This window comes from Oncorhynchus clarkii, chromosome 20 (assembly GCF_045791955.1).
Source record: "Oncorhynchus clarkii lewisi isolate Uvic-CL-2024 chromosome 20, UVic_Ocla_1.0, whole genome shotgun sequence".
NCBI lineage: Eukaryota > Metazoa > Chordata > Actinopteri > Salmoniformes > Salmonidae > Oncorhynchus > Oncorhynchus clarkii.
The window spans coordinates 62,307,685-62,322,144 of record NC_092166.1 but is presented as its reverse complement, the minus strand read 5'-3'; the positions used below and the strand labels follow the sequence as shown (position 1 = coordinate 62,322,144).

Sequence of the window (14,460 nt, the reverse complement as noted above, 5' to 3'; positions counted from 1 at the left end):
GCTCAAGTGGAGAGGAAAATACTCAGTAGGGTCTATACTAACCAAATATGCGTAGTTTATTGTTACAACTTTTCAACCCTTAGGTCTTCATTAGGCATCCATATCCCAGGTGGTGGTGGTGGAAGGTACTATATATGTAGGGGCAGTCCTTAGTGACATCACCTGATACAGGAAGTAAAAATATATAATATCGGTACACAATATCAATATTCAATATGTCAAAATACTGTATATAACCAAACATGAGGAATGTGATAGATATGTACAGTAATACATATATAAATACACACAATATTCAATTATGGTAAAAACAGTATTTTAGAACTATAGAAACGGTTTCAAGTCAAACTCCTCATTAAGACCAAGAGGAGACAGTGTGTTGAGCCTGTGGATAAAGACTCCCTTTGAAGTAGTTTCCTCTCAATGTCCCCTCCCCTGCATGACATCTTGACCATTTCTATTCCAATGTATCTCATCAAGCTAATAGAATGTCCAGCTTGTGCAAAATTGATTTTTTTTTGTCTCAATGGCCTGTATATTGTTGCGGTGCTCACTGATACAGGTCTTAAGGCTTCTGTGGGGTTTCCCTGGACAGACCACAGGGACATGTCAACATGTAAACACCATAGGTGGACATGGGTCTTTCTATAAACTAGGGTACCAGTAATTATTTATTGTAGTGGGCAACTGTTTGGAGCTGTTACAGAGTCATTAATAATAATTTTCCATTTGTTTTCACGTGAATACATTACAATATAAACGGGGAACATAGATACATTGAATATAATTCATGAGTTGAATCAAAACCTATGTTTAAACCCTTTTTAATGCTTCACAACTTTGTCATGTGACATTTGTCGTGAAATCATATACTAAGCATTTAACATTTGAATTACACATTGAACTTGATCCTGTGAAATTCCTGGACATTGCTGTTGAAATAATATAAAATACTCTGAGACCAGGTTGCATGTTACAGTGTGAAAGGTGTGAAAATAGTTTTCATTGGAACACATATCCAAAATAATGTCTGTTGCAAAATCAAAGAGTAACTTTAACATGATTAATAAAACAAAAATCCATACTATCATTAACAGAGTTCTTCAATAATTATCCATAATACTGTAGTTGTATGATTTACATTTGATGTTAGCTGTTTAGTAGGATGAGACATTGTTGCGCTACATCAGCTGGTTCAGGAAAGGATTTTCTGAATGTCAGTCAAGTGATGAAGAGCTCATGTGACACCGCACGCGATTAAACAACAGCCAACGTGCGGGAATGAACGTTGATCTAGAGGATCAAAAGATTTTTTTGTATGTCTATGTTGTAAGGGGGTCAAGATAAATAGCCTACATTTATTCCTGAGGTAAGATTACAATGACAGCTGTAGCCTAGTTTTCTGTTTGACTTACGGCTGATTTGTTACATTAAGCAGGGATCGTGTCTAGTTTATGAGTGAAAGTTTATGAGTGATGGGACAGTGAGTGAGTGTGCTATGTAGAGCCATCATCATGTGCAACATGATTGCAATGTGTATACAAAACATGCATTTCTAACGTCTTTCTCAAAAAACTTTCAGAATTAAATGTTGAATGCAAAGAAAGCCTATGCCTGGGAGAATGATATCATGTTGGTTTGTATCAATCGTTTGGGTGTTTGTTTGTTTTGCAAACACTCTCATCACATGTCTAGTAGCATAAAGAAACATTTTAGCCAAACACAACGGTCCATTGAGAGGCGTAAAGTGGAATTAAAGAGGAATTACAGCAACAACAACAACACAACGGTTTTACTCAAAAGTGGTCTACTGGTGTAGTTTAAGCATTATTGTGGAAATAGAACCTCCAATTTTGTAGTTTTTCTATAAAAGTGTGATTTCTGTAGGGAAAACCTGAAAACATTTCTTTAATTTTACATAGGCCTACTTGTCGTCATTTATTTATGAATCTATATTATTATTATTATTATTTTATATAGCCTGCCTGAATACATTGTTAGACAGTTTAAAAATTACATTTTTAATGCATTTAATAGGATTTTGTGTGTTGTATTTACAATCAAATTCTATTTTACAATTTTACAGGTTCAAAGTTGGATAATGTCCCCCCAAAAAAGTGTCATACATGCTAGCATAAGATGCAATAAGTAGATGAACGAGTCCCATCCTCTCTGAAAATAAAAAGTGAAACGACAATGTTGGAGAACCAGCATGAAGAATAAAAGACCCTACAAAATATTAGGAAATATTAAACAAAGGACGAAACTACAACAAAACACACATGAGATGTCCCTTGCTGGTAGTATCCTAAAAAATAGGAACATTTCAAGCAAAGAGAGGGAGAAGGCAGAAAAGCTGCAGCAGCGGAAAACATATACTATATAATGCAAGTGCTTCCCAAAGAATGCAGAAGATGAAGAGTGATCAGATGAATTGCAATTAATTGCAAAGTCCCTCTTTGTCATGCAAATGAACTGAATCCCCCCAAAAACATTTCCACTGCATTTCAGCCCTGCCACAAAAGGACCAACTGACATCAAGTCAGTGATTCTTTCGTTAACACAGGTGTGAGTGTTGACGAGGACAAGGCTGGAGATCACTCATGCTGATTGAGTTTGAATAACAGACTGGATGCTTCAAAAGGAGGGTGGTGCTTGGAATCATTGTTCTTCCTCTGTCAGCCATGGTTACCTGCAAGGAAACATGTGCCGTCATCATTGCTTTGCACAAAAAGGGCTTCACAGGCAAGGATATTGCTGCCAGTAAGATTGCACCTAAATCAACCATTTATCGGATCATCAAGAACTTCAAGGAGAGCGGTTCAATTGTTGTGAAGAAGGCTTCAGGGCACCCAAGAAAGTCCAGTAAGCGCCAGGACAGACTCCTAAAGTTGATTCAGCTGCGGGATCAGGGCACCACCAGTACAGAGCTTGCTCAGGAATGGCAGCAGGCAGGTGTGAGTGCATCTGCACGCACAGTGAGGTGAAGACTTTTGGAGGATGGCCTGGTGTCAAAAGGGCAGCAAAGAAGCCACTTCTCTCCAGGAAAAACATTGGGGACAGACTGATATTCTGCAAAAGGTACAGGGATTGGACTGCTGAGGACTGGGGTAAAGTCATTTTCTCTGATGAATCCCCTTTCCGATTGTTTGGTGCATCCGGAAAAAAGCCGCCCCAGGGTAGCCTAGCCATGATTCTGTATGTGTTACAATGTAGAAAATAGTACAAATAAAGAAAAACCCTTGAATGAGTAGGTGTGTCCAAACTTTTGACTGGTACTGTCTATCTGATGTTAGCTATGCTGTGTCTGATTTTTATTTCCCCTATCAACACAGCTATTCTGGCTCCAGGCATGGTAAAGGTGCCAGTGATGGGAAAAATGCAGTAATCAAGAGCCATGCCACCGCATCAGTGAAGTTTGGCCAAGTCCTGATTAGAAACGTGAAGGAGCTCTACAACTACAGCAGAGACAATCTGACAACGGAAGCATCTCCAGATACAATACCCATTACCTCCCTACCATGTTCTTCATTCCCAGTGAGTACATTGAACAGAAGTCTGTGAGAATATGTTGAGGTGAAACTTCATAGTTTGCGTGGTAAGTAACATATTGTTTACATTATGTAAATGATGTCTGATATTAAAGGACTTATTTCAATAACCTCATGAGATTCTTTGTTTTCACACCATAACTTTGAAAGAGATCCTAGAGAACAGATGTGCCAGAGACCCGATGTGCCAGAGACCCGATGTACCAGCTGACAGTGACCAGATGGATGACAGCATCTCACACACACACACACACACACACACACACACACACACACACACACACACACACACACACACGCCGTCACCGACCCAGAAGATTGGGTGGTCTCGCTTTCCGAGGCCGACGTGAGAAGGGATTTTAATCAGGTCAACAACCTGCAAGGCCGCGGGTCCCGATGGTATTCCAGAGAGCGTTCTCAGAGCATGCACAGAATTTTTAACCTATCCTTGTCCCAGTGTGTAATCCCCTCATGTTTTAAAATGACCACAATCATTCCTGTTCCTAAGAACTCTAAGGCTTCATGCTTTGAGAGGCTGGTTATGGCACTAAATTATGACATTAACTCCACCATCCCAGCCACCCTAGACCCACTCCAATTTGCATACCGCCAACACAGAGCCATAGACGACGCAATCTAAATTGCTCTCCAGAAGAATGCCTATGTGAGAATGCTGTTCATTGCCTACAGCTCAGGGTTCAACATCATTGTCCCATCCAAGCTGTTCACCAAGCTTAGGAATCTGGGTCTGAACACCTCCCTCTGCCACTGGATCCTGGACTTCCTGACTCAAGATCACAGGAGGCAAGATCACCTCCGCCACGGTGACCCTTAACACAGGGGTGTGTTCTTAGTCCCCTCCTGTACTCCCTATTCACCCACAACTGTGTGGCCAGGCACAACTCCAACACCATTATCAAGTTCGCTGAAGACACGATGATGGTAGGCCTGATCACCTGCAACGATGAGTCAGCCTACAGGGAGGAATTCAGTCACCTGGCAGTGTGGTGCCGGAGCTACAACCTCTCCCTCAACGTCAGCAAGACCAAGGAGCTGATTGTGCACTACAGGAAAAGGGGGGGCAAGCACGCCCCCATCCACATTGAAAGGGCGGCAGTGGAGCAGGTAGACAGCTTCAAGTTCCTTGGTGTACAAATCACTAAAGACTTAAAATGGTCCTAACACACAGTTGTGAAGAAAGCGTGACAGTGCCTCATCCCTCTCAGGAGGTCGAAAAAGTTTGGCATGGGCCCTCAAATCCTGAAAAGTTTCTACAGCAGTACCATTGAGATCATATTGCCTGGCCGCATCACTGCTTGGTATGGCAATAACCACGCCCTCGATTGCATGACGCTACAGAGGGTTGCGAGGACAGTCCAGTACATCAATGTGGCCGAGGTCCCTGCCATCCAGGGCCTCTATATCAGGCGGTGTGAAAAGAAAGCCCGGAATATTGTCAGACTCCAACCACCCAAACCATAGACTACTGTCTCATCGTTGTCGGTGATCAGGCCTACTACTGTTGTGTCGTCAGAAAACATAATGATGGTGTTGGAGTTGTGGCTGGCCACGCAGTTGTGGGTGAACCGGGACTACAGGAGGGGGCTAAGCACGCATCCCTGAGGGGCCCCGGTGTTGAGGATCAGCGTGGCAGATGTGTTATTACCTACGCTTACCACCTGGGGGCAGCCCGTCAGGAAGTCCAGGATCCAGTTGCAGAGGGAGGTGTTTAGTCCCAGGGTCCTTAGCTTAGTGATGAGCTGTGTGGGCACTATGGTGTTGAATGCTGAGCTGTAGTTAATGAACAGCATTCTCACATAGGTGTTCCTTTTGTCCAGGTGGGAAAGGGCAGTGTGGAGTGCGATTGAGGTTTCACTCGTGAAACCCCATCCAAGGTTTCCCTTTTTTCAGGAGGGTAATCAGATCTGGCCACAATGTCTCTCACGTTTGGGGGTCTTTTAAAGACAATACGTGGGGAATGTTAAAGATGGGTTTCAGTTGTGGGTCATTGTCAACAATGTACCAGTGCTTCCTGTTAAATGCCTTCCCCAAGGGTGAGTATCGGGTGAAGTATAAGCATACGTTCTGCTTTTTCTTTCAATTTTGGTTGAAGGTTTTCCCAACTGTTAGCCCTTCAAAACAATCATTGTCATGTTTTACCCAATTTTCTTTAATACGTCCTTTCCTTAAACCTTTGTTTGAGATCCGTGGTCTGTTTCTGGTACGAAGCATCAGAGCTACATATCCTTTTAATGAGGCTGAATTGACTTAAAGGGAGGCTTTTAATGAGCGGGCATGGATGGAAGTGGTCCCCTCTAAGGAGGGCGTTACTATCCGTATGTTTCCTATAGAGATCTGTGGAGAGGGAGGTTTTGCCCATAATAACCATCACATTGTGATAGGTCATAGTTAATGGTGAAATGAAGGTGCTCATTCATAGAGTTTGGATAGGCATGGAATTCCAATAGTTCTTCCTGGGTCCCTGTATACACTATAGATCAGGAAAATATCATCCAAATATCTCAGAATGAGGAAAATATTGGGGAGAAAAGGGTTAAGTTCTGGATTCAGCACCACCTGTTTTGCTAACATTCCTAGATACATGTTAGCATAATTAGGAGCCATAGTGCTTCCCATCGCTGTCCCTTTGGTCTGGAGGAAAAGGCTCCTCTGAAGAGAAAATTCTTGGAGGTTAGTACCAGTTCTGCCAAGTCCACAACACAATTGGTACTGGGTAGAGCATTAAGGGGTGTTCATTGAGGTAGAATATAGGATGGTAACATCAAAAGTTAAAAATAAAAAAAAATCTGGTATAGAGTCCACAGATTTAAGGAGATAAAATCAAGGGTCTCTGGTGTACGTGCGGAGAGAGCTCACCCAGGGCTTCACAAAATGGTCTACAAAGGTTGAAATGTTCTCTGTCAGAGATCAGTTGCTACTCACAATAAGCCAGCCTGGTATAGCTGGCGTCTTTTTAATTTCGGGGAGAGTGTAAATGACAGGTGTGGTTGGGCAGTCAACTTTCATATATGCAAAATTCTGTCTTTGTAATTTCCATTTCATTCAAAAACTTAAAACAGTTCATCATGGATCAGAGACTTGAATTGATTAGTAGGATCCCCAGGGAGTCTTTGCAAAATAAATAATCTCTGAGAATTTTCTTTCCATAGTCTGCAGCATTTTACATCACTATTGCACGTCCTTTGTTGGCAGGTTTTATAATGATAGTGGAGTCATTCTTGAGTTCCATAAGGGATACTTTCTCTGCTTTCGACATATTGCTGAATACCTTGTTCTTGTTTCTTAGCCAGGAGATTATGTGCATCTTTCTCAACTAGGTGACAGTATTTTTCAAGAGAGGTATTTCTTTTGGGAGGTATACGTGTGCTTTTTCTCTTAAAATATGTATTTTCCCCGTATCATGTCCTCAGAGCGAGAGTCAAGTTCATTGTCATTCTGGTTATCAATGGGAAGAGCATTAACACTCTGTCCTGTCTGGTTACTTGTCTCATTCAATGTATTTACATTGGCAGGTGCATAGGGAGCAAACCCCATTACCAAAGAATTCAGTCAATCTCAAGCTGCGGAAAAACTTTGGAAGTCTATAACGGTATTACAGTCATTGGCCTGTGCCGTTGGGAGAAATGACAGTCCCTTACCTAAGGCAGATGTGTTTGACAAGTTCATTACAATGTCTTCCTCCGTGTGAGTCGGAGGGACTTCGGGTGTTACGCGTTATCCACACTTCAATGTTTTGAAAGGTGGGCTTTTATTTTGAAGATTCTCTCATTACCATACAAAGTGATGTCATGGTTTGTGCTGCATGCAAAATATTAGTTCGTTTAGAGCCCCACAGTGGAGGTTGTCATAATACTCATAAAACCTAGCGTCAAACAGAGTAGTTCCAATGGGTTTTCCACCATTAATTGTTCCCATAGGGAATTTTTAGAAACACTTAATAAGGGCTGTGTTTCGGGTAGACTTACCCTGACTTGACCCTTTGATAACCATGTAAATCTCTCTCGGATATGGTAACTTTGATCAATATAGTCGGCTGTATTTACACTCGGATTCGAAAACGCTAATTGGCATCATGCAAGACTACAAATCCCTGCAAGCTCCTGCACGTCATCTCTAGCTGACACCTTTGCTAACAGGTATTTTGCACAGGAGGTTGGTGGCCGCTTAATTAGGGAAGATGGCCTCGTGATAATAGCTGGAATTGTTTTGCGGGTAAATACAGGCGAATATATTGACAGTCTCCTTGGCCTAGAGATTTACACGGTTATCAAAATGTCACGCCAGGGTAAGCCTACACGAAACACAGCTCTTAGTTTGTTTTTAAAAAATGCCTATGGGAAGAATGTATGAAGGAACCTATTGGAACCATTTCCCTGTTTGACTGCTAGGTTTTATGGGTAGTATAACTCATACCGTGGTACTCTTGTCGCTGAGCGTTGAATGACCTGAAAAGACTAGGGGGCGTGGACTCGATTCTCCACACGCCCAGCATAACCTATTTAACGGCATCTGCGACGACTATTAATTACATTGTTTACTTCTGTTCATCTGTCATTGCAATGGCACAAGCCGATTCAAGAAACGAAGTAGCAGAGCGCATTGGATACATCACACGAGTCCAGAGTTTCAGCGCGTGCCATCGATTGCACAGGTACCAGTGCAATCCTTTTCTATCTTTTTTTGTTGTTGTAAACGACGACGCAATAGGCAGCTTAATGCAGGGTTGCCATCTAGAAACTGTTGCAGAGGCTGCGAGACGAGTGCAAGATGGAAAGCATTTTGGTATGATTGTGTTTCCAGTGAGACGTTTTATTTGATAGAAGGGAGAGTTTTAACGCCACGAAACGAAATTGGAATCAAGCATGACCTGTTGCGTCAATCCCGGAAGGTCATGGGATCTGTAGTTCTATTGTAGAGACAGCGAAGCCATCAACTTCTTAAAATTGTTAAAGGTTTTTATTATATATTTGTTGAATTGAAACCTCATGTATTGTGTTGTCTCTCCAGCCCGACGTTGAGTGACGAGGTAAACAAGAGGATATTTGGGAAGTGCAACAATCCCAATGGCCATGGACACAACTATAAAGGTCAGTCATTGGTCAAGGTCTCATCCAAACCATGCACGTAGGACCAATAGGACCAATTCTGTTGTCAGTTATTGTCTGATTCACAGTTGGCCTATAGGTTACATAGCTGTCCTGTTCCATAACTTCAAACTGGGTCTAACCCAATGTTTATCTAAGGCTCTGTTGTGTTTTTATTTTTGTAGTAGAGGTGACGGTACGGGGAAAGGTAAGTCCCACCTGAGACTTTGCGTCGTACCATATTCATAAAAACACGACTTACAAAACATTCTCATGGTTGCTAGTGGTATAAACACACCAGTAAATCACATGACACTCTCATGATATGAAAGCAGCCTGCCTCCTTGGTAATGGATGTTGGAAACACACAGACCGTCACAGAGCTTCTCTTTGTCCATCTCCAGATCGATCGTCACACAGGCATGGTGATGAACATTACAGATCTGAAGCAACACATCGAGGTGAGACCCTCCCTTTCTTCCAATCCAATCCTGGACTTGACTTTTTTGATTTGAAGCGAAGGCTATGCTTTGATAGCGTAGGCTGCTAGACTATTAATTTCTTCATTAGTTTCACATTTATAGCGCATTTTAGAGACTTAGGAAAATGTGCATTAATTAATTTGTGTGTTATTTACAAACTCATGTATAATTCTGATACAGGAAGTCATCATGATTCCGTTGGACCATAAAAACCTGGATAAGGATGTCCCCTACTTTGCTAATGTTGTCAGGTGTGTGCTCCTCTACTGGACCGTAGCCTTATGTTATTGAGTAACGGGTGGATTTTCAGTTCAGAGCATGTGATTCAGAGTTTCCATGGTTTAAATTATTTTTATTTTTTTTTTGTCTGCTGTACAGCACAACAGAAAACGTGGCTGTATATATCTGGGACAACATGGTCAAGCAGCTACCAGCCAATCTTCTCTACGAGGTCAAGATTCACGAGACTGACAAGAACATTGTTGTATATCGAGGAGAATAGCCAGCCACCTTCAGTACCTTGTAATTAGTACGATCTTTACTAATATATATTATGTAGTATGCACATATCATAGATGGACTTATGCGATGTGTTATGATAGTATTAAAGTACAGAGTTGAGGTTATACTATTGAATAGTATTGTGCATAATTTGCTGGTGCAATCCACTCTACAACTTTGTTACAATATTAAATGGAATTGCTTGTGCCTCTCTACAGTGCATCTACAATAGAGAACATCTAGAATGTACCTGACTACAGATTGACCACTAGAGTGCAGGATCTGAATGCCTCATAGCCCAGTAAGCAGCTTGACTTGACTGAAATTTCTAGTTTAGGGGTGTCAAACTCATTCCTTGGAGGGCCTAGTGTCTGCTGGTTTTTAGTTTTTTCTTTTAATTAAGACTTAGACAACCAGGTGAGGAGAGTTACTTGCTAATCAGTGACCTTAATTCATCAAACAAGTACAAGGGCTCCCAAGTGGCACAGCGGTCTAAGGCACTGCATTTCAGTGCTAGAGGCATCACAACAGATCTTGGTTCGATCCCGGGCGGCGCACAATTGGCCCAGCGTGTGTGTTTGACCAGTGTAGGTCGTCATTGAAAAATAAGAATTTGTTCTTAACTGACTTGCCTAGTTTTATAAAGGTTAATACAAGCAAACAGGGAGGAGCAAAATCCTGCAGAGACTAAGCCTTGTGTGGAATGAGTTTGAGACATATGTCAAATCACCAACAACAAAAAAAAAGGTTCATAGACTGTCACACTGTTTGTGGGAACAAGCTAAAATGGGCTTAGAAAAGCCATAAATGCTTATTGTTTCATTCTAAGTTCTCATCAACTGATATTGATAAATCACACTTTTTTTTAAAATAAAAAATAAATATTTCACCTTTTATTTAACCGGGTAGGCAAGTTGAACAAGTTCTCATTTACAACTGCGACCTGGCCAAGATAAAGCAAAGCAGTGCGACAAAGACAACAACACAGAGCTACACATAAACAAACATACAGTCAATAACACAAAATAAAATATAACAATCTATGTACAGTGTAGGGTAGGCAATAAATAGGCCATAGAGGTGAAAATAGTTACAATTTAGCATTAATACTGGAGTGATGGATGTGCAAGTAGAGATATACTGGGGTGCAAGAGGGTAAGTAATAATATGGGGATGAGGTAGTTGGGTGTGCTATTTACAGATTGGCTGTGTACAGGTACAGTGATCGGTTAGCTGCTCAGACAGCAGATGCTTAAAGTTAGAGAGGGAGATATAAGATTTTTTTTTGCAATTTGTTTGAGTCATTGGCAGTAGAGAACTGGAAGGAAAGGTGGCCAAAGTAAGTGTTGGCTTTGGGGATGACCAGTGCAATATACCTGCTGGAACGTGTGCTACGGGTGGGTGCTGCTATGGTGACCAGTGAACTGAGATAAGGCGATTTACCTAGCAAAGACTTGCAATATTGAACAGAAGGCTACCATATTTCGTTAATTGTTGGGGCACAATATTCTGGAGTGTCTCACATGGACCTGGAGTGGCTCTCTTTACTTTCCTTTTAAAAATGATTAGATCTCGTGACTTGTATAAGATCCTACAGTATGATCTTATACATGCACAGCCCTGGAACATGAACTACAGTCCCCACCATCTCGGTCTTCTTGTTATGAGCTCCTCCACAGATTAATAAAGCATGTATATACTGTAGTATATCCCGGCACCTTAACACCAGACCGCCCTTACGTGATTTATGGAGATAGTGCAAGCGGGAACTATGACGTTAACGAGAAGCCAGTAGTAAGGTATTTAATCTTCTAGACATTAAATAACAAATGTTTTGTGATGTATGATTCTCTTTCAGACCTCCGGGTTAACCACAGCTAGCACATACTGTAAATTAGAAACAGTTTTTACGCTGGTACTGTAGAATCCTGAAACAAATGTCAGTCACAAATCATAGCTGACACAATGTCAACATACTACAACTCATCATACAGTTCAGTGGTGAGGCTTTGGGGCAGTATGTGTGCTTACAGATTGGTACTCATGTGATGACCATGTATTTTAGTAAGCCTGCTTTCAAATCTTCTCAGTGCATCTTGGTGTGTTTTTTTCTCCTCGGTTTTCATTCATTCATGGCTTAAAATCTGTCACCTAACCACAACCACTTTGTCTAATAAACTGCAATGCGGATCCCCTGAATACTCTTGTGATTCAGACCACAACATATGTGAAATGTCATGGTATATGTAGATAGGATGATGACACTGAAACGAGGGGGCCCTTCTCTGCCAGAGTTATGATTTATTTGAAGGATGTACTGGGTGACTGTATAGTATGAGGCAAGATGTTACCACCAACCCACAATTAATCAGATTCCAAAAATGTGCGTCATGCACCCGCAGACCTGATGCTATGATCATGCTAGAGCACGATAGAGCAGGTCCAAGTTTCCCCTTAGAAATTGATCCTAGGTCAGTTTTAGATTTTCACTCCCAAAAAGATTTGGATCTAAGGAAGGTAGGCTGATCCTAGATCTGTGCCTACGAGCAACTTTTAACTGGAGCAGTAGAGATGGCATCACACAGTGCACAGTGCTTTGGGCCCTATCATTACACCCACATACTAGGCAGTAAGATTATAGCAATTACCAGGTAAAAGCCTGTCATTAGGGCTCTACTTCATATAAGGTGGTTTGATAGCATCTTCCTATGAGGATAATCAATGTGGTGCATTATGACCATGGATCAAACCATCCAAGACTTTCTTTATTAGCTGTGTCTCTCCTGAAGACCTGCAGGTGATTCCTCAACAGTTTTTGGGACTCGAAGCACGCCGATTTGATTACTCAAACTGTATTGACAAACATATCACATATCAGTTGTAATTTCTCATGAACATGTGTGCAGAGTGAAACATCCATCCCCCTCTTTTGAAGACAAATAATTGTTTTTACACGTTTGTGTTTATTATTTTTCCTTCATTTAACTAGGCAAGTCAGTAAATAACTTTTTTTTTTTTTTACAATGACAGCCTACCAGGGAACAGTGGGTTAAACTGCCTTGTTCAGGGGCTGAACGACAGATTTTTACCTTGTCAAGCTTGAGGATTCGATCCAGCAACCTTTCGGTTACTGGCCCAATGCCCTAACCACTAGGCTACCTGCTGCCCAAGTTTTACCGAAGCTGTGAGATGTCTTTTATCATTCCTCCTCCTGACCCCCAACCCCCCCACTATGACAGTGTCCCAAAAGAGACTATAATACACACACACAGCCCATGCTGTTATCATTTAATGTGTTTCACGCCAAACAAAAACCCCATTCACTGAGATGTGGCCCCGAGCCAGAACACAACCTTGATGATAAGCCGTACAAGAGCCTTGGAGGAGGAGGAGCAGGAACAATTATTCCACTGGCATCTAACTGGCTCTATCACAGAGGCTAGGGTTGAGAGGTCTGAGCTGAAGAGACTTAGGAGACTGGGAGATGGATTTAGTACATTTATTAAAGAAAGGGTTGGTATAAAGGCTGGGAAGCCAATGCGTTAGAATTCAATCAAACTATCATCTGTTGGCTGCCAGGATACACAACTCTTATTCTGACAACTGGAAGTAGTCTACCGGAGTGGAAGCAGTCTACCTAAGGCACTGCATCTCAGCACTAGAGGCGTCCCTACAGACACCCTGGTTCAAATCCAGGCTGTATCACACCCGGCCGTGATTGCGAGTCCCATAGGGCGGCTCACAATTGGCCCAGCGTCGCCCGGGTTTGGCCGGTGTAGGCCGTCATTGTAAATAAGAACGTTTTCTTAACTGACTTGCCTAGTTAAATAAAGGTAAAAAACAAAAACAAACTGGTGTTACTCCTTTTTTTTCACCTTTATGGGAAAACAGCTACAGCTTACAGCAAATACCAAACTGCGGGCTTGCTTGAATGGCGTCTCAGAGGTTTTCAGAACAGGAATGTTGGTAGAGTTTGACCTTGTGCAGAAAAAGCCTTGATTTTTTAACAAAGTCATCCAGGTAAAATGGTACAGTAAACTGAACTTGACATCCAGAGTGGTACTCCCCACCGAGGTCAAATTCTTCAACTCCATCTGCTTCAACCTGGTGCTTGTGGAAAACTCTGAAATGTACTGTCATGCGATCTTCTTTGTCAGATAATGCTGGGGAAATTAATATTTTCGACTGTCATGGTGATTAAAAAGTGAAATGACCTGTCCTCTGCATGCCCCAAGATGAAACAAACCAATCATCCTCCCTGTCATTTCTTCCACCTACTAAGTAAACATGTAATGTCACGCACGGCGTCCCTATCTCTTTCCCTGCCTGTAGAGATGTTGGGATGTTGTCTGCAGGAGAAAAGTCCTGTCAGATGTGAGTTCTAAAGAGCTTAACCTGGAAAGGACAGGTTATGTCAGGTACTGTAGGAAGTGTTTGTATAGAGAGAATTTAATGACTACAGACAGATCGGATGAATGTGGGGAAATACCGATGGATGTTGGTAACGCTTTAGAATAGCTTTCAAGTAATAAACGTTAACCCTTTATAACAGGCAGCTCAGCTAATTTTGACAACCAATTTTAAATGAAATAAAACATCTTAATTTTGTTTGGCATATTTTACCATCTCAACCAATGCCATTTAGTAAAATGATCATGTGGTTTTCATTATCAGACTCCTATATATTCTTTAACACCCATTCAATGATGGTTGAAAACCAGGAAGTGAATGTGAGCAAAAGCCAAACCTAATTTACCACACATTGTTTTACTAATTGTGTATAAAATGGGGAATGACAAGGTTGTGAAATGTTGTTGACCC

General features: G+C 41.6%; 1 protein-coding gene across 1 annotated transcript; it reads left to right on the top strand.

The window, feature by feature from the left end:
- Positions 1 to 7,447: 7,447 nt before the first annotated feature.
- Positions 7,448 to 11,834, top strand: LOC139376664 (6-pyruvoyltetrahydropterin synthase). The gene is made up of 7 exons (XM_071119502.1): positions 7,448 to 7,857; positions 8,142 to 8,223; positions 8,580 to 8,659; positions 8,842 to 8,864; positions 9,061 to 9,117; positions 9,319 to 9,389; positions 9,517 to 11,834. The coding sequence occupies exons 1-7, from the start codon at positions 7,845 to 7,847 to the stop codon at positions 9,638 to 9,640; spliced, it is 450 nt and encodes a 149-aa protein (XP_070975603.1). The 5' UTR covers positions 7,448 to 7,844; the 3' UTR covers positions 9,641 to 11,834.
- The last annotated feature ends 2,626 nt before the right edge of the window (positions 11,835 to 14,460 follow it).